This window comes from Sander lucioperca, chromosome 1 (genome assembly GCF_008315115.2).
Source record: "Sander lucioperca isolate FBNREF2018 chromosome 1, SLUC_FBN_1.2, whole genome shotgun sequence".
NCBI lineage: Eukaryota > Metazoa > Chordata > Actinopteri > Perciformes > Percidae > Sander > Sander lucioperca.
Genome location: NC_050173.1, coordinates 25,585,447 through 25,608,613, shown reverse-complemented (window position 1 = coordinate 25,608,613; position 23,167 = coordinate 25,585,447). Strand labels below are relative to the sequence as shown.

General features: G+C 39.5%; 1 protein-coding gene across 2 annotated transcripts in view; it reads right to left on the bottom strand.

The window, feature by feature from the left end:
• The window catches only part of slit3 (slit homolog 3 (Drosophila)), a 255,991-nt gene that overhangs the window by 212,359 nt on the left and 20,465 nt on the right, over nt 1-23,167 (bottom strand). For both annotated transcript variants that reach the window (XM_036001165.1, XM_036001156.1), the window contains exons 3-4: nt 20,468-20,539; nt 15,799-15,870 (exon numbers count right to left, since the gene is read on the bottom strand). Coding sequence is in view for 1 of the 2 variants with exons in the window: in XM_036001156.1 (XP_035857049.1) it covers nt 15,799-15,870; nt 20,468-20,539 (144 nt within the window). In the remaining variant the exon portion in view is untranslated. The remainder of the gene's footprint in view (nt 1-15,798; nt 15,871-20,467; nt 20,540-23,167) is intronic.

The window sequence follows — 23,167 nt, the reverse complement described above, 5'->3', positions numbered from 1 at the left end:
ATGACGCTGGAGCCTATTGTCTTGGACTGAGGCAGAAAGCTATGACAGGCACGCTGAGACACACATAGGGCTATGGGGTTATACCACAAGCGTGACGCTGTGCTTGTAAAAGTGACCAAAATTCAAGATGACAAGTTTACAGAGAACAATGTGTGTGGCGGAGCACACACACACACACACACACACACACACACACACACACACACACACACACACACACACACACACTCTCTCTCTCGCTCTCTTTGCTCCTGAGTGTGTCTTTACTCTTATTTCTAAATATATGTTTCACTTCTTTATCTCGCTCTCAACACCACATTTTCCATTTGTTTCCTAGAGTTAATTGTGTCAAGTGTAAGAGTTTGAGAGTATTTTAAGATGCATTTAGCTTTCAGGGAAGGACATACACACCTGAAAGAAGATGAGGATATTTAAATGCAGCAAGGGGGGGGGGTCTAACAAATGTGGAAAATACACTGCTTTATACTCACTCAAGGCATGCCCATACATAAACTCTTACACTGGAAGTCAGATCAGAGTGCAAAACCAAATGCTCCTGCTGAACAAACACCACAAATAAATGCACACACACTCGCGCGTGCATGCATGCACATGCACATGCACATGCACACACACACACACACACACACACACACACACACACACACACACACACACACACACACACACACACACACACACACACACACACACACACAGTAATTAATACACACAAATTCACACAACTATGACAGGTCATCGGATGTCTGCAAATTACTTTCAAATTAGTTACCCTGTCAAAATCAAGGTTGTGTGAAAGACTGTAAGAAAAGGAAAAAGAAGAGATAAGAGGAAAGAGCAGAGCAGGAAAGAGAATTCATGGTTTCATATGTCTTTGTTTAAACAAGAATGCACATTCCTGCTTCACTTGTTTAGTTCACACTAGCACAAACACAACAGCTAATACTATGTCTCTCTTACACACAAACACACACATACAGTGAAATCAACACACATTTTCTGCCGTGAGAAAAATTCTCAATCCAAACAAGATAAACTCTCATGTTTGTAACTTGATTTGAACAACATACACAAACTGTCATGGCTTTTTAGGATCTTTAATTATCTTTCCCAACTTAAAAATAACTCCCACTTGCTCGCACTCAGTTATCTTTTCATTCGTTTTCCTGACAGAATTTGCATCTTTTTTCCATTGCAATATGCCTTTATTTGGGCAGGTACTGAGTCTGCTATAAACATCTCTTCATAAGCAACATAACTGATAAGACTTAAATTCAATTGTGACATTTGTAGACAAGATTTGTACCTGATGTTAACACTGTAAATGTTTTCTTTTTAATGTAAACTAACAAATGTAGCGCTATTGAAGTTCAAAGCATTGTGTTTGAGTTCAACAGGTGGAGCCTCAGTAGTTACATAATAACTTAAGAAAAGTCACGTTTGAGTGTGTGTTTTTGTGTTAGAGACGGAGAGAGAGAGCGAGAGAGAAACTGCACATACTGTGTGTATTTGTGTGTGATGTATAAATATATCGCTACAGGTTTTTAAGTGGCTTTGCGGCGCTCTGTATTTAGAGTAGGCCTGGTTAAATATCCTCTCACCCCATTCATGTGGCTCTCTCTCTCTCTCTCTCTCTCTCTCTGAGTCTTTCATTTCCTCTATCTTTATTCTCTCTCTCTCTCTCTCTCTCTCTCTCTCTCTCATTTCCTCTCTTTATTCTCCTCTCTCCTGTCTGTCTCTCTATCACACAATCTATGTACTGTATCCATTCATCATCTTTTCTTTCTTTTTGTCCACTCTCTTTTTCAAAAGGCCACACAATATCTACATTCAGTGCTTCAAGAGAATGACAATGAATGTGAAGTAGGTTTAGATGGTCTTCTGACAACGCAGGTATTATAATGTACTCCCTTTTGTTTGTGTGTATGTCTGTGTGGGAGTTGTTTGGCCTTTAAAGTAATTTACAGTCATTTATTTCTCTCTGTCTATTTCATGACAACCATCATTACCACTATACCACTACTGAATGTGCAGCTTTCAGGATCTCTCAAAATAAATGTCCTTCTTTGTTGCAATCACTATAAACACTGAACAAATGGGTGACAATTTAACCTGTTCAAATCCACCTCTTTTGCTTGATTTTCGTCTATTTCTCGTTCCCAAATGGAAAAGCTTATAACAGAAGAACTGCAAGGCCAAAATGCATGTATGAGGCTTCATTTGAAACCTACATTCTTCTACTTTATGGATATGTGCTTGATTAGCATGTGATTAAAACACAACATACACTACAGCAGTTCAAACATGGTTCAAAATAGTTATTTTGGTCCCGTCTAAAAAAACGCAATTTTTGAAAAAAAAAAAACTAAAACATACTTTGTGCCACACTATGCAGAACACAACACATACCTTCTACACCTTGTCAAGAAGACCTCTATAAAGTTTCAGATCTCTAGTCCTAACCTAATGGGAGCTAGGGAGTTTTCAGTATTTGGTATAATATGTGTCACTGGTGTGCCAAAACCTCTCCAAAACTTCTCCAAGTGACCAAATGTTGCTAAATGTTTTTACTCACTTCTATGCTGTTAGACAAAACATACTAAAGACTTAAAATTACTTACCAAATCGTTTTAAATTCATTCAAACACTGTTGAACATATTTTTTTCTCATAAATCAGATGTACGTGCATGCTGGCTCTGGGAGGCGGGGCTTCGGTCTGTTACCCATTTATTTGGACTGGCTCCCATTGGATATTCCTATCATGCTATATACCGTTGGAAAGGGGATGTGATTCGCTACAACTGCCATGATTGACGTGTCGATAGCCAATGACAGCTTTCCTAAAATGGCTGCTCAGAGAGATGACGCAGCATATTGACCGCTCCATAATGGGAGCGCTTGCTGTATGTCGGGGGCTGTCCCGGGGTGAAAACTAAATAGAAAAAGTTGGAGATGCTTTCGCATTGTAGGCAGCAAGATAAGGAAAACAAGCATACCCAACAACACCGTGCAGGATAAAGAGAAAATATTATTTTTGCCGACTGCAGTTGACAAAGGAGGTTAGCAAACAGTTAGCTACGGACTTTTTGTTTTGTTTTTACACAGCATTTTGTACCTACTGGACTATTGTTATGAGAAACCCTTTTGGTCTTTTGATTGTTGGACCCTGATGGACTAAATGAATATAAACAATTAGGGAATGGGCGCATATTCAGACTTTACAACTGCTTCAAAGGTAAGAAGTCGTCACTTTTAATCCTTTTTTTGTTTAAGAGGTCTGGACATCTAAATGAATCATGTTTGTTGCTATGATTTCCATTAAATTAACTTCAGAATTGGATAGCTGAGAATCTAACCGATCTAATGATGTGTAATATGTCCATATTGACAAAAGTGTCACATTCGTGAAATAATTTTTAATGTTGAAATATTAATAAATATTAAAAACGGCCCGCCGGCGGGCCGATGGGAGTTAACAGGTTAAAGGAAAACCCAACACAAATTGCAATGTGTTGTTTCACCATGAGCCTCGCTTCAGTTCTCCTTGGCATAAATTCATCAAGTCTCTGGAGCTGAACACCATTCTTCCAAAAGTTATTATTTGGGGTTTCGATGCTGGTGGTCAAGTGTGATGTCTAAAGTGCAACACACATTGGCAGATGATATTAGATATAATACTGCTACAGTAATCTGCATTATTCCTACAACATTACTCTATGAGATTAAAAGGTGCAATGTGAACCCTAATTATCAAAACATTAGTCTTAGAATTGTTACATTTACTGTGATAGCTTTGTCACCATGGAAATCAAGATGATGTGTGGCCTCTGTTGTGCATCTGTGGTACTATTGATGGAAATATTTCTAAAATGAAGACCACATTTCCCATTAACCCCACTGCTTAGATCTACAAAGAGGGTCTTTGGCTGTTCGGCTGGTTAGTCAAAGGCATTCACTTAAAAGGATAATAATGTTGGAAGTGATTTGTGAAATGTCCTATAATCTGACCTAGTGGGAGCATGTAGATGTTAAACAGAAGAGGCCCAAAAATGGAGCCTTGGGGAACTCCACGTAAATGTTTAACCAATCGACACAAAGTAGTTCCTATCATTCAGAATGGGTTTAAACCAATGTGCCAGGAAAACTTCCTATGCAGTTTAAGAAGTGTACAAACTTCAGTATTATTGGTTTATTTAGATGTATTTAATGTACATAGTCTTAATACTGTTTCAGCAAGAAACATACCATGAAAATATAAAAGGAAATGTTACAGCTACTAGTTTTCTAACTCTTAATTCAACAGAGAAACAGTTGCAAAACATGTGAGAGCCCGGGCCTTTGCGTGAATGTGTTTGTATGACAACAAGACAGATGAGGAGAAAAGGAAAAAGCGACAGAACTGGTTCATGCTTGTTTGTGTCTCTCCGCAGTGTATGGGTCGATGTGTATATCTATAGTGTTTCTGTAACTGTGTGTGTGTGTGTTGTGTGTGACAGTTAGATACAGACAGTGTTTGTGGGTCATTCCATGTGTGTGTATGACTGATGAAATAACAGTTTCAGTTCATTTGTAACAATCAGACTTTACTTAAACAGCATAAATCACAAGTCTAACTTCTGACACGCACACATTCACTATGACTCTCTAGACACCAACATGTGTCTGCCCATGTGCGTGTATGTGTGTGACATTAGCCAGTTCCAACTATGAAGTCGGTAGACATAATAATGGTCAGCAATGAATGCAGTAGCTATGTCGACCTCCCACAAAGTCTCTCTCGCACACACACAAATACATTAAAGTGCTCATATTATGCTCATTTTCAGGTTCATAATTGTATTTAGAGGTTATATCAGAATAGGTTTACATGGTTTAATTTTCAAAAAACACAATTTTTTTGTTGTACTGCACATTGCAGCTCCTCTTTTCACCCTGTGTGTTGAGCTCTCTGTTTTAGCTACCAATTGTCTGTTCCATCTTTGTTGGGAGTCGCACATGCGTAGTAGCTAGGTAAGCACCGCTAGCTAATCAGAAGCAGAGTATGAGTGCGTGCCACGCTAGCAGCTAGGCGAGCATTATAACGTGTGTTACAAAGTGACGCACGTTCGTCACGGAAGTAAAGACTGGCCTACAATAGAGCTGTTTGGAGCAGTTTGTGAACAGTGTTTTCTGTTGGAGATGGTAAGTCCCTTTGGGGTGGACTTTGGGCTTTTTCACTTTGGAAGCCTATTACATGCACAAAAAAGATATATAACACAATAAAGGGAAAACGCCAAAAAGCATAATATGAGCACTTTAAAACATTATTATTGACTTTCATTCATTAAACCCTATAGAAAGTTTATAACATGACACAATATGTTTTAAATTTAAAAGAAAGTTAGTCAAGGCTAACGATAACACCAGCTGATTAACTTGAAAACAAACTTACATTTTCTCATCAACAAGTCCTCATCAGGTGATTTGTTAAAATGAAACCCAATGTCGACTTTACTTTACAAGAAAGTGGATCACGTCACTCCAGTTCTGAAGTCTTTACACTGGCTTCCAGCACCTCAAAGAATTGATTTCAAAATACTTTTGCTGGTTTATAAATCACTAAACGGTTTAGGGCCAAAATACATTTCTGATCTGCTGCTACACTATGACCCACCCAGACCTCTCAGGTCGGCTGGGACAGGTCTGCTTGTTGTCCCCAGAGTCAGAACTAAACAGGGGGAAGCAGCGTTTAGTTTTTATGCTCCACACATCTGGAACAAACTCCCAGAAAACTGCAGGTCTGCTGCAACTCTCAGTTCTTTTAAATCAAGGCTGAAGACCTATCTTTTTGATGTTGCCTTTCTTTAAATAACTGTTCATTTCTTATACTGAAGTTGCATTGTTGACACTGTATGACAATCTATATAAGCATATAAAGAGAAATTCCTATTTGATCTGATTTTATATATTTAACTGTTTTAACTGTTCTTTAATGTTTAATTTCTTATACTGCACTGTAACTTTTATTCTCGTATTTTATCTGTTTTTAATTTTTTTATCTGTTTTCAAGTAAAGCACTTTGAATTGCCCTGTTGCTGAAATGTGCTATACAAATAAAGCTGCCTTGCCTTACCTCTAAAATTGATTGCTGCAAATTCAATTGATTGCAAATTAAATTGATCTATACCTATCCCCAGATGAGAACATCAGTATTAGATGATTCTGCAAAACCCTGGATTATGCTCAATGACAAATGTTTTCTTAATATCCAATGCAAACATTTTTGTCCTTGACATTACGGTTAATAAGAAGACCCAAACTCTGGTCAGCTGCATGAAAGTCACGCGCTATATGCCCATCCACCACACTGTTACTTTCCACCTTGCCAAATAAAAAGCACTTTACTTTCTGCATTGACAATAAACATTGGCATTAAACGTAAATTGTGAGGTGTGGAATTGCCTAATATAGATGCAATCCCTAAGGTTACTGGGCTGTTTAAGTTTTGTGGTTTCCCAGGACTTCCCCATGAGTGTAGAGTTGCATTTAAAAATAGTAGTCCATTAGGGAGTCCTGTAAAATATGTAACTTGTTGCAGACACACACATACATGTACAGACACGGAGAGGTTTCAGCACTTTTTTGACCCCACACTGAGCTGGAGCTTTGATTTATACTGACTGTAGGACAACACATCACCTTACAAGTAAAGAACCTGGAAACATTGTTTCCCAGAATTCAAGAGGAGACTGAAGACAGACACCATTAGATGACATCACCATAACTCTAGAACAGCAGTTAGACTGTTTGTCAGGTTTCAACTGCTACAACACTTGAAATCAGATAGCTACCAGTTGAAAACATTCTTGCAACATGATTAACAGCATGAAATTAAATCAAACTGATATTTTTAAAACACTAGCTAACATCACGACACATGACAAAAACATACCAAATAATTCATGAAAATAAAAAAAATAAAAAATCATGAGATATTGGTACTGGTACTCATCATAGGGGAAATGTAAGTTCAGGGAATATTTTAGCTAGGTTGACTATTGTTGCATTTTGTTCCCTTGCTGTGAATATCACTGAATTTCAGTTTGACCGTTGTATACAAATATTTCTTTCTACCCACTAATTCAATGTGCTTCCCAGGAAACTATGAAAAAAACTGTTTAAAACAAACAGTCTTAAGTTATAGTATAAAAAGTGCAACAGACATTAAACTGAAAGCTTTGTTGAGGAAAGAATCTGTATCTGTATCATCGTATACACATGAATGCAATTATGGGGGACATTACATTTGTTTAGTGGTTTTTGTTTTTGTGAGTGATGGAGAGTAGTGTGTATTCAATTCCATTGTGCTTTTACAACTGAAACCCACCCTGTCAACAAATACACACACAAAAGACACACAAGCAGGACAGTCGCCTTACTAGGTTTTTTAAAACATCCTTTAGGGATAATGAAGCATCGCAAATCAGAGCCAAATCATTAGTCTGATCTGTAAGAAGGAAAAAAGCTTAACAATCAACAAAAGCTTCTATTCTCTTAAAGCTCCTACTGAGAGAGAGTCTCTACTACCCTGTTCTCTCCTCCGGTCTCCTCTTATTACCCATTTTTCATTTTAGTGTCTTTTCCTCTATCTCCTTCTCCTGTCCTCACCTGTCACCCTGGCTTGTTTTCTCGCCTTTTTTCCTGCTCCTATTTTCCCATTCCCCTTATGCCTCCCCGTCTATCTCCTCCTCTCCCTCACTTCTCTTCTCCATCTCTCTCTTCCTCCTTCTCCTCCTCCAACTTTCCAGGCAGCCTAGTCTGTTTTTGATTAGCGTTCTCATGTAAACCTAAATTGTGATTAAACAAACACTGTGTGAGTGCATTTGGCCCTGTATCAAATTTGCCTCTCTCTTAAATATATGTACACATACACACTCACACACACGCACACACATGCAAAGCCAGAGACATGTATATAAGTAGACATGCACAAACAAATGCACAACATATACAAACATAAATATATAACATAAATATATGCAGACAAAAGCAGAGACACAAATTACTAAACTATGCATACACATTTAGCATGCATAAAAGGCCATGCATAAGAATATACACACATGCTCTCTATTCAAATTCATATACTGTATACCCTAACTGCACACGTTAAGACATGCAACCCCAATTGCAATCACGTACAGAAGCACACACAAATGGACACACGTGCACACACACACACACACACACACACACACACACACACACACACACACACACACACACACACACAGTTATGCAGTATGTGCCTACACACATCCCTATCGCCCGTTAGAGTAAACAGGTCAAAAGGAAAGTCAGTGAATTTTAACTGTGTGTACTAGCAGCTCTGTGGCTATACTTCCTATTCCAACTCACCTTTATTTGCGAGGTTAAATTACTACCACATGCAGCCTCTGTGCTATTTCAGTGTAAGCACATAAAAATTCTTTGCCATGAAAAAAAAAAAAAAAAAAAAAAAAAAATGCTACAGGCCCCCAGCCTCCCACAAACATTTCATAGGTTCTGGCCCTGCAGCAAGCTAGCTAGCTAGCGGCTAAAGTAAGCAGCTGAAAGGGAAAGGTGTTGCTGCTGTGAACTTTAAGACTGCCTGGTTGATGAATTCATCCTGCTAACTCTTTGGCTCGTTTTATTCACACATCCGCAAAGACACACATAGGCCTACACACACAAACTATATAACTTTTGGCCTTTTAACTGCTTTCACAGCAAGAGAGACAAACTTAACTTGTGCATTCTCATTTATAAACTTTGCGAGTGTGTGAGATTGAATATTCACAAACACTTTATAAGATGAAATACATAAATGTGGACACACACACACACACACACACACACACACACACACACAGCGTTCAAAGCAAGTGAAACAAAGTCATTTTAACAGCAGTTTGTTCAATAGGCCTAAATGAAAACAATTGTATTTACATCTTCCCGCTGTTAAAAGAACAATGTCAGTGAAGCAATAAGTGTGTATGTGAGCGACAAAGACCAGGGAAAGGGTTTCACACAGACAAGAATTGCCATGTGTAATGATCTTTTCTTTTTAGTGATAATTTCTGAAGTCTTTGTCCTGCACATGCATACCTGTAAAAAGCCAATTACAGATCTAGTATAAATTGCCAAGAAATTTACTTTCTACAGGAAAAATCTAACTGGGGAAATTGGGTTTCTTTAATCCTCTACAATGATTACAGAAACAGAGTTTCTTGCTCCAACTTGTTCCAAAATCCAACATTAACCCATTTAATCACGTGTATATAAATGCACAATAACTACTTTAACGTTAGAACGTAATTTAGAAAGAGCATGAAGGAATGTATGAAACTTTTGAAATAGGACTTCTCCTGGCTTTTTCAAATCTCTTAAATTATCCCGATATCATTAACTTTCTCCCTCTTTCTTGCTCTGTCTGTCTCTCTCTCTCTCTTGGGTTTCTGTATCTCTGTAGCATATATTTATCTAAATATGTCTTGGGACAAAATCACACTGCTGTCTGGGCTGTGGGACACACACACACACACACACACACACACACACACACACACACACACACACACACACACACACCGCTAAGAGCAGCCTTATTTTAGAAGAGTTCTGGTCAGGTTTCCTCTGTAAAAGTCTTCCCTTCCCCAAATACCAGTGGATCTCAGTGTGGGCCCTGTGGTGCAGCTCCATCCTGGAGCCTATGAGCCTCCTGGTGCCGGAACACCCAGTGCCATCTCAACCTACTGGCATGTTTTCCCTCGTTTTAGGAAGCAATAATGGCGCGTAAAAGTTTTAAGATTGAATGTAGTAAGTAAGATTGATAAACCAGAAACACACACACAGTGTACTATTGTGCATGGGCCCTGTGGTGCAGCTGTGTGTCAAGTCCTACAAGCTTTGTGGTGCAGCTGCATACCATAGCTCATACTTCTGAGTCATGTTTAATTATTAGGAAGTTCTATCGTGGGTGTGTGGTTTAGTATAAAGTCTGCCATGCACCAACGCACACTGACAAACACACACAAACCCACAATTCTGCATCCATAACCTGTGGTGTTAAATCAGCGGGAGAGGTGCTGTGAGAGAAAGAGATGTACTTGTGTGTGCTTCTGTGTGCGTGCGTGCGTGCGTGCGTGCGTGCGTGCGTGTGTGTGTGTGTGTGTGTGATACTTATTTGTTTCTCGCCAGCACCCAGTGGCTTGAAAACCAAACAAAGAGCCTGGCTCCTAGTGACAAGAAAACAATCTTATAATTCCTGACAGCAATACAAACAGAGCTGTTTGTTCTGTTTGTGTGTAACAGAAAGAGAGAGCATATGGAAAAGAGGAAAATGGGAATGAAAGTAAATAAGGGAAATAAGGGAACCAGGCCATGATGAAAAAGAGGACACAGTTTAGGTCCACCCCTCACTCTTCCAGACCATTCCCACCAATCGCCACTGAGCCCAGTCTGTCGCAGCCAATCACTGGACGCACAGAGTACACCCACTTCCTGTAACACTAACCGTAACATTCCAGCAGGTAAACTATGGCAGTCGCCTCTAAATGGACAATTAGCCAAGATTAAAGGCAACCTCCTCGTCTTTCTCCATTAACTTAATTAGGAGGAAAAGACATCTCAAATGACCCCCCGCTCCCTTTAGCCTTCCCTCCTTTTCTCATTCCTCTCTGTCCAGCTTCTTTTCCCCTGACAACCAGCAACGCTGTATTTACAGTAACTGGGGAGGGCCTATACTTTCACATCTGGGAGCTCCATTGAAGCATTTGGAGGTTAACTGCCTTTCTAAAGGGTAACCTAATGGTGCTGAAGAGTATGTCTCATTACCGTCCACTCATCAGTGCAGGGATTTAGTCTGGCAACCTTCCAGGTCATGATTTGTTGACTATTAGACTCAAGTCGGCCGTTTTCCTTCCGCTACATATCCCCTCTCTTATTCCTTAAGTTTTAGGAATGGGATCTAATGCTGTTATCCAGACTGGCCCAGAGTGAGTGAACATGTAGAGATTAACCATCATTCTCAAGGACACTGTGATTGGGAAAACTCCTTCACTAGCATCCCTCTGGACAAGAACTTCCTTCTCTTTTCATTAAGCCTCCAAAAACCCTTTTAGGCTGAATGTTTGGCTGCTGGATGTATACCTGCTGTGATGCATTTCATAGGGTGCAGTTAGGACATTCCGGGAGCACAGCAGTGTTAAAAAATGGGAAGAAGCTGAAAACTAAAAAAGACACGGGAGTTTACAAGCTTTACTACACTACAGCATGTTATCAAACTAAAATATGATAGATTCTTGGGTTACTGGTTCTTTTGTCAGATGTATTATTGTTTACATTAGCTTTTTTTATTGCAGATGTATTTATTTATTTGCAATATCACATTTGCTAATTTACAATAAACATGATGTAAATACAATTTAAAACATTGTGTAAAAGTAGCACAAGCAGAGAAGAGTTAATAAGTCAGCCAACTGAGTCAGTAATATCCAGTGTACATAACATTAGCTAGCATTAGCCACCCTAAGCTGCTGGTCATACCAGACCAAGTAAGGCTGCAGCAGCATAACCCCTGAGTATTAAATTCAGAAAGGGTGCGTTTTATTGTTAATGAATTTAACTTTCATTTATAAGACGAGGATTATATTATATGGTATTTTAAAAGTTACACAGTCTTGCTTTAACCAGTAAAATTCAGCAAGTTGTTGGAGCATGGTCATAAATCTGCATTCTTGTTCGAAATAACACATAGGGGGTTCTGCATCCTTACAGCCAGACCGTGCTTTTATTTCAGTGTCCATAAATGTTAAAACATCGTCAAAAATCACCTCCTGCATTATGTTATACTCAGTATTTGAGGCCCTCCCAGTGGTGAAGGAAAAGGGGAAATATCTCGTGAGTCTGACATTACTCTCATTTTTCTTCTTCATCGCACCCCTCTCCTCTCATGCAAACCAATCAACTGTAACATGACCCTCTTTAATGGGGGAGAATGATGCTGCTTCTTGAGTATCACTGGCAGTAAACCAGCGCTGGTCCAAATGCACATACTGTGCATTTGGACCCTTGCACGCAACATATACTCACACTCACACATACACACACACACACACACACACACACACACACACACACACACACACACACACACACACACACACACACACACCAACTACCAGAGCAGAAAGTGAAGATAACAGGATGAGGTTCAGTCTGGGTCAGTGTTATTAGACAGGCGACTAACAGCCATCAAGTCACTTAGCAAAGTAAACCTCCCTGATACACCGGGATGTGCACTGATGCACAAAAGCCCTCTACCCCAATGACTTGCATTTTTCCATCCGAGCCACCATGATTGATGCTTTTCAAACCAGAAATTCATTGCTTTTCTAGTAAATGTATTCTCTTCAGAGCTTCGTCTTAGTGTGTGTGTTAGTGTGTGTCTGGGTGCATGTGCTGTGAGCCCACAGTCTCTGCAACTGTGGTGGGAAACAACCACAGACTGCACATACTGAAACCCACAGACTCCAGTCCACAATCCATCTATCTCACCATCCCTATCTTTGTTTTCCATCCCCCCTACCAAGCACCTAGTGGGGTCACTAGGACTCCAATCCCTCCATCCAAACCCGCTACCTTCATCTTCCACCACCATCCTTTCATCTATCCATCTCCCTCCTTCACATGACCTCCCCAATACCACTCACTGATCTGTCTTTGTCAGGCACTCGCCATCCGCACAAGTACTGCTCAATTAATACATTTTCTAAAAAAAAAAAAAACTAAAAAAAAAACAAAGCCAATGTCTTCGATTCTACAGTAGCTTTGAATCATGCGCTTCATCTCGGCAGGATCCAAGACTCTTAATGCTAGTCCAGCTTCTTCACTCTCCTCCCGTCTCCAAACCTCAGACCACAGGGCTTTAATAGGAGGGTTAAGAGGTAATTCCTATCACACTGCCATCATTTAATATCTAACCAAGGCTGACAGAGAGGAAGGTTACGAACCCAAACCAGAAACCCACCAGCAAACCTCCCTGCCTCCTCCTTCTTAGTCCCCTGCTGTTATTCTCTCTTTTAGTATCCCTCCCTTATTATTCTACCTCCATTTCTTCCTCTTCTGTATTTCTCTCTTACACGCTTTCTCATCTAAATACCTGGCTATTTACATTACCACCACTTCCTTAATAGGCAGAAAAACACAGTGTTGGTGGGATAAAAAGCACAGAAAAAACGGACGACAAAGACCAGAAAAGTGGAAAGAAGAAAAAAATAAAGAGCAGGAGGAAACTCCAGACACTGTAATTTAGATTGTGCTGATGGCAAAGTGTGGATATAAAGAACATGAGATTTATAATGTTAAGTTTGGAGCACGTTCACCCTTTCCACTCTCGTACTGAGTTGTCTGGGAGCTCTATAGGGATCCATATTCAACCGGCAATGAATAAAAGCTATCGAGACCAATTACGGGTTTCATAGAATAGTAACTGGATGGCAAGTGGAGGCAAAAAAAAAAAATGTCACGCATGAAAAACAAGAGAAAGGGTTAGAAATAGGAGGTAAACATAGAAAGAGTATGCGTGATGGAGTATATGTGTTTGCATCCTTCACTGTGTGTGTCCCTGATGTTCACATGAGGGGATTCGACTGTGTGTGTGATCCTGGAAGCCGCAGTTGACGTAAATGACAATTTGCTTTCAGCCATCTACTTTGCTGTCTTCAGCAATACATCACGCATCACCACAAATAATAGTTTTAAGTAGAGGTTTCACAGCGTGCACCCCGCTGAGAAGATTTCATCTTTCTGTGGCTTTTTTTGCCAACACAGGAGATCAGATTGAGAAAGCGCTGCAGAAAATACAATTTATTGTCATCACCATGAACCACCATTATTATTACTATGTGTTGTTTTTGTTCCTTTACTTGGTTTCAAAATAAAAGTTTAGATGACAAAACAGTGATGTTTTTTAAAGACACTCTTTTGAAATTCAAAATAAATTTTATTTCTATTAATATTACTATTTTTTTTTTTTATTCACCTAAGACATAGAAGCATTGCCTGAAATCACGAAACAGCATTTTATCCTTCAGTTTATCTGAAAACTGAAAAATTATTGCAAAGATCTATTTTTGAACGTAGATAGAACCTGTGTTAATGTTAGAGGAGGTTTACTGTGGACAGAAAAGGCAATATACCGTAGATTACATGGTTAGTTTCAAAATAAGTTCCCCAATTGAAAGATATTGTAAGGTAGCATTTTTCAAATGTCCTCTAAGAGCTGTAACTTTTAGAAAACAGTTTTTTGAATATGAAAAAAATCACTTCCTGCAGGCTGGTAACGTGGCTGTGAAAGTTTGTAAATTGCTCCTTGTTTATGTAATTATGATGTGGCAAAGCTATGACTGTTGGGAACATATCAATGGCGTAGAAGTGGATTATGTCACAGTAGTCATTTGAGACATTTCTTAGGACATTTTGATATATTATGGCACGACACTGCATTGACTCTGGTTCTGGTTACACTCTTGTGAACCCAAGCTGACTATAGCTGCTGTTCTCTGTGAAGAAGTAAGCTACAAAGACCAACTTTTCAAGGCTAAAATGTATTGAATTTTTGATACTCAAAAGCTTTTCAGTGGAGTATTCCTTTTTATTGGTCTAATTTACTTTTTGAGCTCTTAAAACAGCTCAAACTTGTGCCAAAAACACACACAAAAACATTCACAGAAGAATATTTTTTTCAACAAAGAAAGGTTACAGTAGCTTCCAAAGCGTTCTGCCTCATGGAAACATTATAAAAGAAAGTGAGGGAAGTGAGAAGTTTAATGTCCCAGTGCTGGTATTCCCTATCCTAACACCTTGCAACACTCACACAAACACACACACACACACACACACACACACACACACACACACACACTTATATGTAGATACATTATATTAATATGGTGCATGTACATACACACAAAATATAAGCTCAAGAATACACACAATAATGACTGCAGACAAACAGTCAAAAGCAAGCATGCACAAGAGACACACACACACACACACACACAGTTTCTATCACTAGCTTTACTTGAAGGCAGCCCAATATAAACAGCCATAAAGTTTAGAAGGTGTTTCAACCTTCAACCTAAGCTGACAGAAACTCTCTGAGGATAAGACAAATAGAAAACCTGAGTGGAAAGAAAGAGTGCAGACAGAGAGAGCACAGGGGAGGAAAAGGAGACAGGGTGGGTGTACCGATGGGACTGAAACACGAGAGAGAGAGAGAGAGAGAGAGAGAGGGCGGATTCTGTCTGAGAATGTAAGATGAAAAAGGGAGAGAAGGAAGGCAAGTGGGAGGCTTCACTGCATCAGTATGACCTGCTCTTACACTCTGAATGCTCTGGGAAAACTCCATATTCCCGAATAAAAATTCCTCACAGGTCCAAGCAAAACATTCGCTCCAGGCACACTTTCACCTCTTAAAATTGTGCACACACATACACACACACACACACTCTATTTCACCTCTTCACAGAGCGGCACTGTGTCACCTGGTGCGGGAATTGAACCCTCAACCCGGATAAAAGTTCTGACATTGCACTGTGGCCATGTTTATAAATGGATCACGTAACACATCAAAAGAAGACAGAAAAGGGCAGAGCGAGAGAGTGACAGAGTGAGAGCCAGAGAGAGAGAGAGAGAGATGGGAGATTTGAGGAAAGTAGGATGGAGAGATGTAAAAACAAGAAAGGTGTACTCACAGCCGGCCTAGTTTGGGGTTGGACTGGAAAAGAAGCTCTGGGAGGAACTGGAGTTTGTTTCTGTTCAGGCGACTGTGGGCAGAAAAGGAGGGAGACAAAAACAGGAAATATAGTTAAATTAAAGTGGCTTCACTTTGTAAAACTCAAAGAACACAGCAGGAACAGAAAAGGGCAAAAAATACACACTCATAAATCACTCCGATTCATGCTTTTGTGTTGACTGAACTATCATCAACCAGGCGACTTCTTGATCATCTTGAAGGTCAGCGGGTTCACGGTTCAAAGGTCAAACTCATGGGAAAGTCCGCCTGGTTTCCTGTGATCATGACCTCCAGGTTATCATGCTGTGTGTGTGTGTGTGTGTGTGTGTGTGTGTGTGTCAGTCAGTTGCAGGTTATCGTGCCCTAAGCTCTCTAAAGCCAGTTATCACTATCATCCCCACATGTTTTGACCTGGGAGTGTTGGTTTCTGGCGTCTTCCAGTCATCTGCACTAAGTTAAAAGATGTATTCAGTTAAAAAAAAAAAAAAAAAGTCTTGCCTGGGTGATTCACTACATTAACACTATTCTTAGCACATTTTCAATATATTTTGGAAAAAGTCTTAACCTATAAAATGTATGATCAATTAGGAGGTTACAAGAGGGCTACGTGCACTACTGTGTTTTCAGATGGCAAAAATAAGCCTTATCGTAGTGTCTTGACAAAAATGCAAAAACACAACAGCTATTTCATTAACATTTCTCATTAATAAAATGGATCTTGAATATAGACTTTTCAAGAAGTAGTGTCATGTGCGTGTATCCAAGATAAAGAGTCCCACATCATAGTAAAAAATTGCCAAAAAAACTATGAGACTATGACTATGGCTCTTCTAGTCAAAAAAGTATTGATTCATTTCATGTGCAAGAGGTGATAAAATGGGAAAAAAAGTGAACGTTTCGGTCAGAGGACCATCGCCAGCACAATTTAAAGACCATGTAATTCTTAAATATGCTATCAGACTAAGTAATGGCCAATCAGTAGAGCCAAAAAGTGTGAAAAAAATGTATTGGATGTGGATGTGGTAACACGACCTACAAGGATACCAAAATGAAAACATAGACAATACATCTTTGTGTATGCATACACCATGAGTATTTATCTTGATATGCACACACTAAAACTAAAAGCAACAGTAGGACGGCCTGGCTTTCATTATTTCCCAGACGGATAACAGTATATTCTTAAGAAAAACAAGTTAAAGACAACACTTTATTAAGACCCTCTGGATGCAGTGTTCTCCAGTCTAATAGTGTTTGGTCAACATCACCACCTCTGTGATTTTTTAATCTTGGTAATATTGAAAAGGTTTCCAAGGGACCTTTTAGGGCATTTTTCCCTGACATGGGACTGTTTCTCAACCAATATAAAATGAAAACCCAATGTCTTCTTATATTATACATGTAAAATACCATTCGCCATTTGACTATGTTGAACTGAGCATGAAATGAACACATGGCAGTTATTTACAGAGGAATGAGAGGCAGAGTGAAAGACTGGAGAGAGTGAAAGAATGGTGTTGGCCAACAGGTAGACATGTGTGTGAGGGTAAAGTGAGAAATAGTGTTTAAGGTTGAAAGGTGTGTGTGTGTGTGTGTGTGTGTGTGTGTGTGTGTGTGTGTGTGTGTGTGTGTGTGTGTGTGTGTGTGGGTGTGCGTGTGTGTGTGTGTGTATACGTGCATGTAGTTATATTCCACTTTCCTCGTTGGAAAAGGCTTTAAAAAAGTGCTGGCCTCCTGTGCAAAAGCAGGGTGTGGTTGGCTGCAGCAGAGATAGATGAGGACAGCGTGAGGAGAGGGAGTGAAAGTCTTATCAAGCTACCTAAGCATTTGGCTGAGAAACGAGGCATGGAGGGGGAAAAGAAAAGGAGGGTGGGGGGTCATGGGGTCACAAAGTAGAATCTGTGCAGGAGAAGACACAGACACCAACCTTATAACCCCTGTGATAATGATAATACGACCCTGACTTTCACTTCTGTGTACACCAATGGAAAGCGAGCTACAGTCCAAAAAAAGATATCCACAATTTGAAATAATTGACCCCTGCTCCAAGAAAATAACAGCTGGCACAAAAGTAAAGTGCATAATCGGCTACTATTACAGTTATGAGTCATTTTAAGATGTTCACTCACAAAACAGTTGGTGGTTTTTACGAGAAGAATCCTTTGTGTATCTTCAAATAATAATGAGTTTCTTCTGCTTGGAACCTTTGAAATATTACCAGACCACAAGTCCATGGGCACTATATTTTTTAAATTTGGAAAATGATTTCTCTTATTCAGAATCACAGTAAAGTCCAGCAGAAATGGTTTGGAGACTGAAGGGAACTAATCTCACTGGGCCAGTACCTCAAATGCCAGAAGTTTGATATATTTTCGTAAGGAAAACAAAATAAAAACTCACGCCTTGAGATCCCTTCTTTTTGCAAAATGTCCATCAATTAGAACCTTTTACAGGACCAAAATTCAGTTAACCATTACAATTTACCATTTCAAGCCAACTCTGAGTCAATGTTTGTTTCTTTTAAATGACTACATGAGGTGAATTCACCATACCCATGACTTTACAATTCGTATGTTGACATGCATGAATGTGTTCACCCAAGCTCCATGTTTTTCACATTGTGACGCCATAAATCACACAGTCTCAGCACCGTGACCTCTCACCCCTAAACTTTCACCCTGACAGCCACAACATCAGAGACTCTGTCAGCTAAGCATTTTAAAACGCATTTCACTACGACTGAAGTAAAAAATAGAATTCAGGATCCTCATTATCATCACTCCAGCAGAAATTTCCTTTTTATATTATATTATTTTTCCATGGATTGACTTTAGATCCAAAAAGTCATCCGTACAGTATGTGATGTATATAATACTTATATTGACATGCAACTTTAGCTATAAATACATTAAAAGTTGCACAATGCCGTCGACAAAATGAAATGCCTTCTCTTGTGTGAGTTTTGACACACAACTGTTGGCTTTTTTTCTTTACACAGAGATTTTGCAGAGATTCTGCAATACTGCCGTAAAGAAGATTCGTCATTATGCCGGCTTTGCTTTTTTACACTGCCCCAGTGTTTGATTTAAGATAGCATGCCAGCATTCCAGAAGCAAAAGAGGCGTGACGTGTATATACAACAACGGTTTGTGGCTAGTCCCGCCATTCTGGCTGTCCCTTTTACACAGACGTCGATTCGGCTCTGTTACTACCTCCGCTGCCGACTTAATGGCAGAACAAGTCTGTCCCCGTTCCGTGTCCGTACCTTTCATACAGAACAGCAAGGCGGAATAACGGCGCAACATTCCCACCTTGTACAGGCTCTGTGAAAGGTGCTTATGTTGCTTCCTAACCTCTTCCAAAACTAACCCCTAACCTCTGACCCTTCCTGACACACCGCATTAAAGAGCCTTTTAACATTAAAGCAACCTATCACCTCTCACTTTCACTTATCAGATGTGTGATCTTCATTAAGAGACAAGATACACTTGTTGCTGCCACTCAAACTGAACTGAATTAAGTGTCTCTCTGTACGTCTCTGCTACATGTCTGTGACGTCTCCCTCTTATTCTTGCTCTTGTAAAAATGTAAACTCTCCTCTTCATGGCAGGCAAAATCTTTAAATCAATATAGTCCCCATTTGAACTGGACAAGCTTTCTGTTTATGCAGCATGACGTCTTCAAGTTACTGATATTTCGATACTGTGGAGGTACAATGTGGAAAGACAGAGGCAAATTAAGTAGCCTACTCTGCTTAAATAGCTAAGAAACTGACATAATCATATAAGTGAGGAAATTCTCAGCTCCTGTCCAAGCCCAGCAATGTGAATTCAACACTGTTACAGTAAGACAGCCAGTTCCTAAGTTTAGAAATGCTGTCCTCATTAGTTGAAGACTAGCAGCTAGGAGGTATGTTACATCACCTGAAAGCCACATTTAAAAACAGATTTGAAAATATAGTTGATTTTTCAGGAGATAGCGTCTAACAATACACAGTGTGTTACAGTCTATTTTTACTTCATGCCACAGGATCATAAACACTTTGTAAGCAGTAACATAGAAGCATGTCCTTCTGCAGAGCTGTCTGTCATCCCTCCAACACAGAGTCATGAACATGCAGGTGTGTGTGTGTGGGAAGTGTTGTGTTGTACACTGACACCTTGATTCTGTTGACTAGAGCCTTGGTGTGAGCTGACGGACACACACACACACACACACACACTGAACAAGGCAACATGAGAGATTCCAAGGTTGTGTGTGAAGTGGATGGACTTGGGTATCATCCATGTACTCTCTTTCTGTGACTCTGTGTGTATATGTGCGGGTGCTTTACAGAATGTAGAACAGCAAGTCAAAAGGTGTGTGTATATTTGGCGAAATGGAAAATCAACAGTAGTAAGTCAAATATTTGCATGTGTGTGTGAAGTCGTGTTTGCGGGCGTACATGTATGCATATTTTGGGATACTTATGTGTGTGCATCTTTGTAGCCAGGTGTTTTTTTTTTACATTTCTAAAATACCTTAAATACCTTATTTTTCTCACTCACACACACACACACACACACACACACACACACACACACACACACACACACACAACAGGCAGCAGAATAAGATGGTGTACTTACAGTCTCTCCAGCAGTCTGAGGTCTTGGAAGGCTCCTCTCTCGACAACACTGATTTGGTTGTCCTCCAGATGACTACAGTGATGGACATAAAGAGACAAAGTGAAGAACAATAGCTTTAGTAACTATCATAATTAAACAAATCAACAATTCAATAGCAATACCAGCAGAAATTCTCTATGACTTTGCAGCGAATGCTTCTTATGACAAGGAGAAATAACAGTGAATGTTAACGGAGTAAGTAAGTAATAAGAATTATCAGTAATATAACAGACTTGAAGTAGCTTAAGCTTCATATAAATCAAATTAAAGGACAACCATGTAGCTGGGAATATCTATCCACAGCCAGCTTTACAGGCTAAACTGGAGGTTCAAACCAAAGGAAGAAACACCCGATAAATTAAATTTTCTGGGCAGTGCAAACACCAGCTGCTTGCCAAAGAGAAATATAGAGATTTCAAACATTGAGAGAGACATTTGCACTTTCAAAAGATTGGTTGTATATACAAGGAACCCGTGCACAGAACAAATGAATCTGGCATCAAGCAATAGTTTCAAAAGTTTAAGACACACAGCATCTCACAAATGTCACAATCTAGTGAGCCAAAACAAACAATTAACAGCCCATCCCTCTTCCACCCCTCAGTGGATATCTTCTCCATTTCTCTCCATCTCTCTTTCCATAGCTGGTCCCAATGTAATGCATATTCCTTTTTTTCTCTTCCCTGCTCTGTTAGTTGTCATATGTTGGGGTGATCTAAGGTTTTCCAGATGGGACTGAGTAAAGGAGAGAGAACATCTCCACAGATATGCATGTTTATATTTTCTGTCTAAGGATGTTTAAGAGTCTCACATCTCCTGAGAGAGAGGAGGGGACGGGGAGATCGAAGGAAAAAGTGGCTGATGTGAGAGGCAGAGGAAGAGAGGAGGGAAGACGTAAAAGGGAGAGGAGACAAATGAGGAGACAGAGAGAAAGAGGAAATAGAGACTCAGAGACCCAGAATGACAAGATGGATTGAGTGAAAGAGCAATATTAACAAAAAAAGACAAGAGAAAGCCAAGGAGGACTGAAGAAGTTGTATCAAAAGAGATGATGTCTGGCCTGTCATGTGGACTTTGAATTTTTTGGCACAACCTTCCTCTAAATATTGTTTCAAAGAAAATGTTTAGACATGCAGCTGTATTAGAGTCATTATTCCATGGTCTGTCATCCAGGCTCTTTACACAAACACACATGCAAGAAAACACACACACACACACACACACACACACACACAGAGACTGTGGACAAAGATCTGTTGGACTGAAGCATGCACTTGGCTGAATGTTAACTGATTCAGACACTCACATTCATGAACACGCACATAAAGAAATTCACTTGTTTATGCAGACATGTGTAAATGCATGCACACTAATTTACTCACTCCTGAGTTAATGATGCTTTAATGGTGCTCTTTTTCAAAAATGTGGGTAAAAATTAAATTTTAAAACATACCATACAATATGCAACACAACCATATGACCACTTCTTGTTTTTCTTATTCATTTTCCCAATTACATAAGGGTATTCTACAATGAGAATATAATGTGCATATTCTTCTGATTTTTTTCTCTTCAGTTTTTTGAAAATTAGTTCAAACCAATCATGTATTTTTCAAAACTCACAAGTATTAAGTGGAAATTGGTTAAAAAATGTGATGTATACATCCAGCATGCTCAAACAAGTTTATACACAGAAACAAAATACTGTATGCTACAGAAAAGTAATGACAGCTAACACAGGCAGAAAATACATACTGTACAGAAGCCAGCACTAATGAGCAATAGAAGATATATGTGTAAACATGTAAAGAGTAACACATGCACAGCAAATCTGAAATTATCTAGATATTACAATGTATCTGACCATTGTGTGGTGTATTCATGATAAGCGAGTGGTCATGCTAATGACGTTTCTATGATGATTCTATTCTATTAAGAAAAGAAAGATCAGAGGGTGAAGAACTAGGTTGGAGAGACGACAAGGTTCGGGAACTTCTGTCAGTAAGGAACGATGCTGAAATCATCAGACACATTGAAGAAACAGCCAGACTCTGTTGTTTATGACCAAATTACGAACCGGCAATGACCGAGGTGTAATTCCCGTCATCCTGCCTCCTGCACGCTCTACCCAGGCGCTACCCTTTATCTACACCAAATGGAGTATTTACAGTAAGTCAGAACATGTCTGATGTGGAGAATCTCCTGACGTGTGCTACATGTGTGAAAGGTAAACTCCAGACAATATCAGCATGTGATTCTCCTGACATTGTCCGGAGTTCATATGTGAAAATGACTACAGTACAAGGGTTATGCAATAGTAAGCAAGCAAATCAAAACCCACGTAAACGTATGCACTGTCCTGACTGCATGAATCCAGCATGTTTATTCTAGTCTAGCAGCGTTTTCTTTATCTTGATAGAAAAGATTATCTCATAAAATAAGCTAAATTAAGGCATAACTTTGTGTAACTATCAGAGTTTATTTGTCCAAATGAGGGATCAACCGCATGCTGATTTATTGAATGAAGTTTAGAAAGGCAGGGGATCTTAAGCCAAACACATGGTGTGGGGAGTCAATGCTGGCATATTGTTCGGATGAGGTATTGTTTTTATATTGGTCTGTATCAGGCATTAGTCATCGACAGGGAAATGGAAAAAAGAA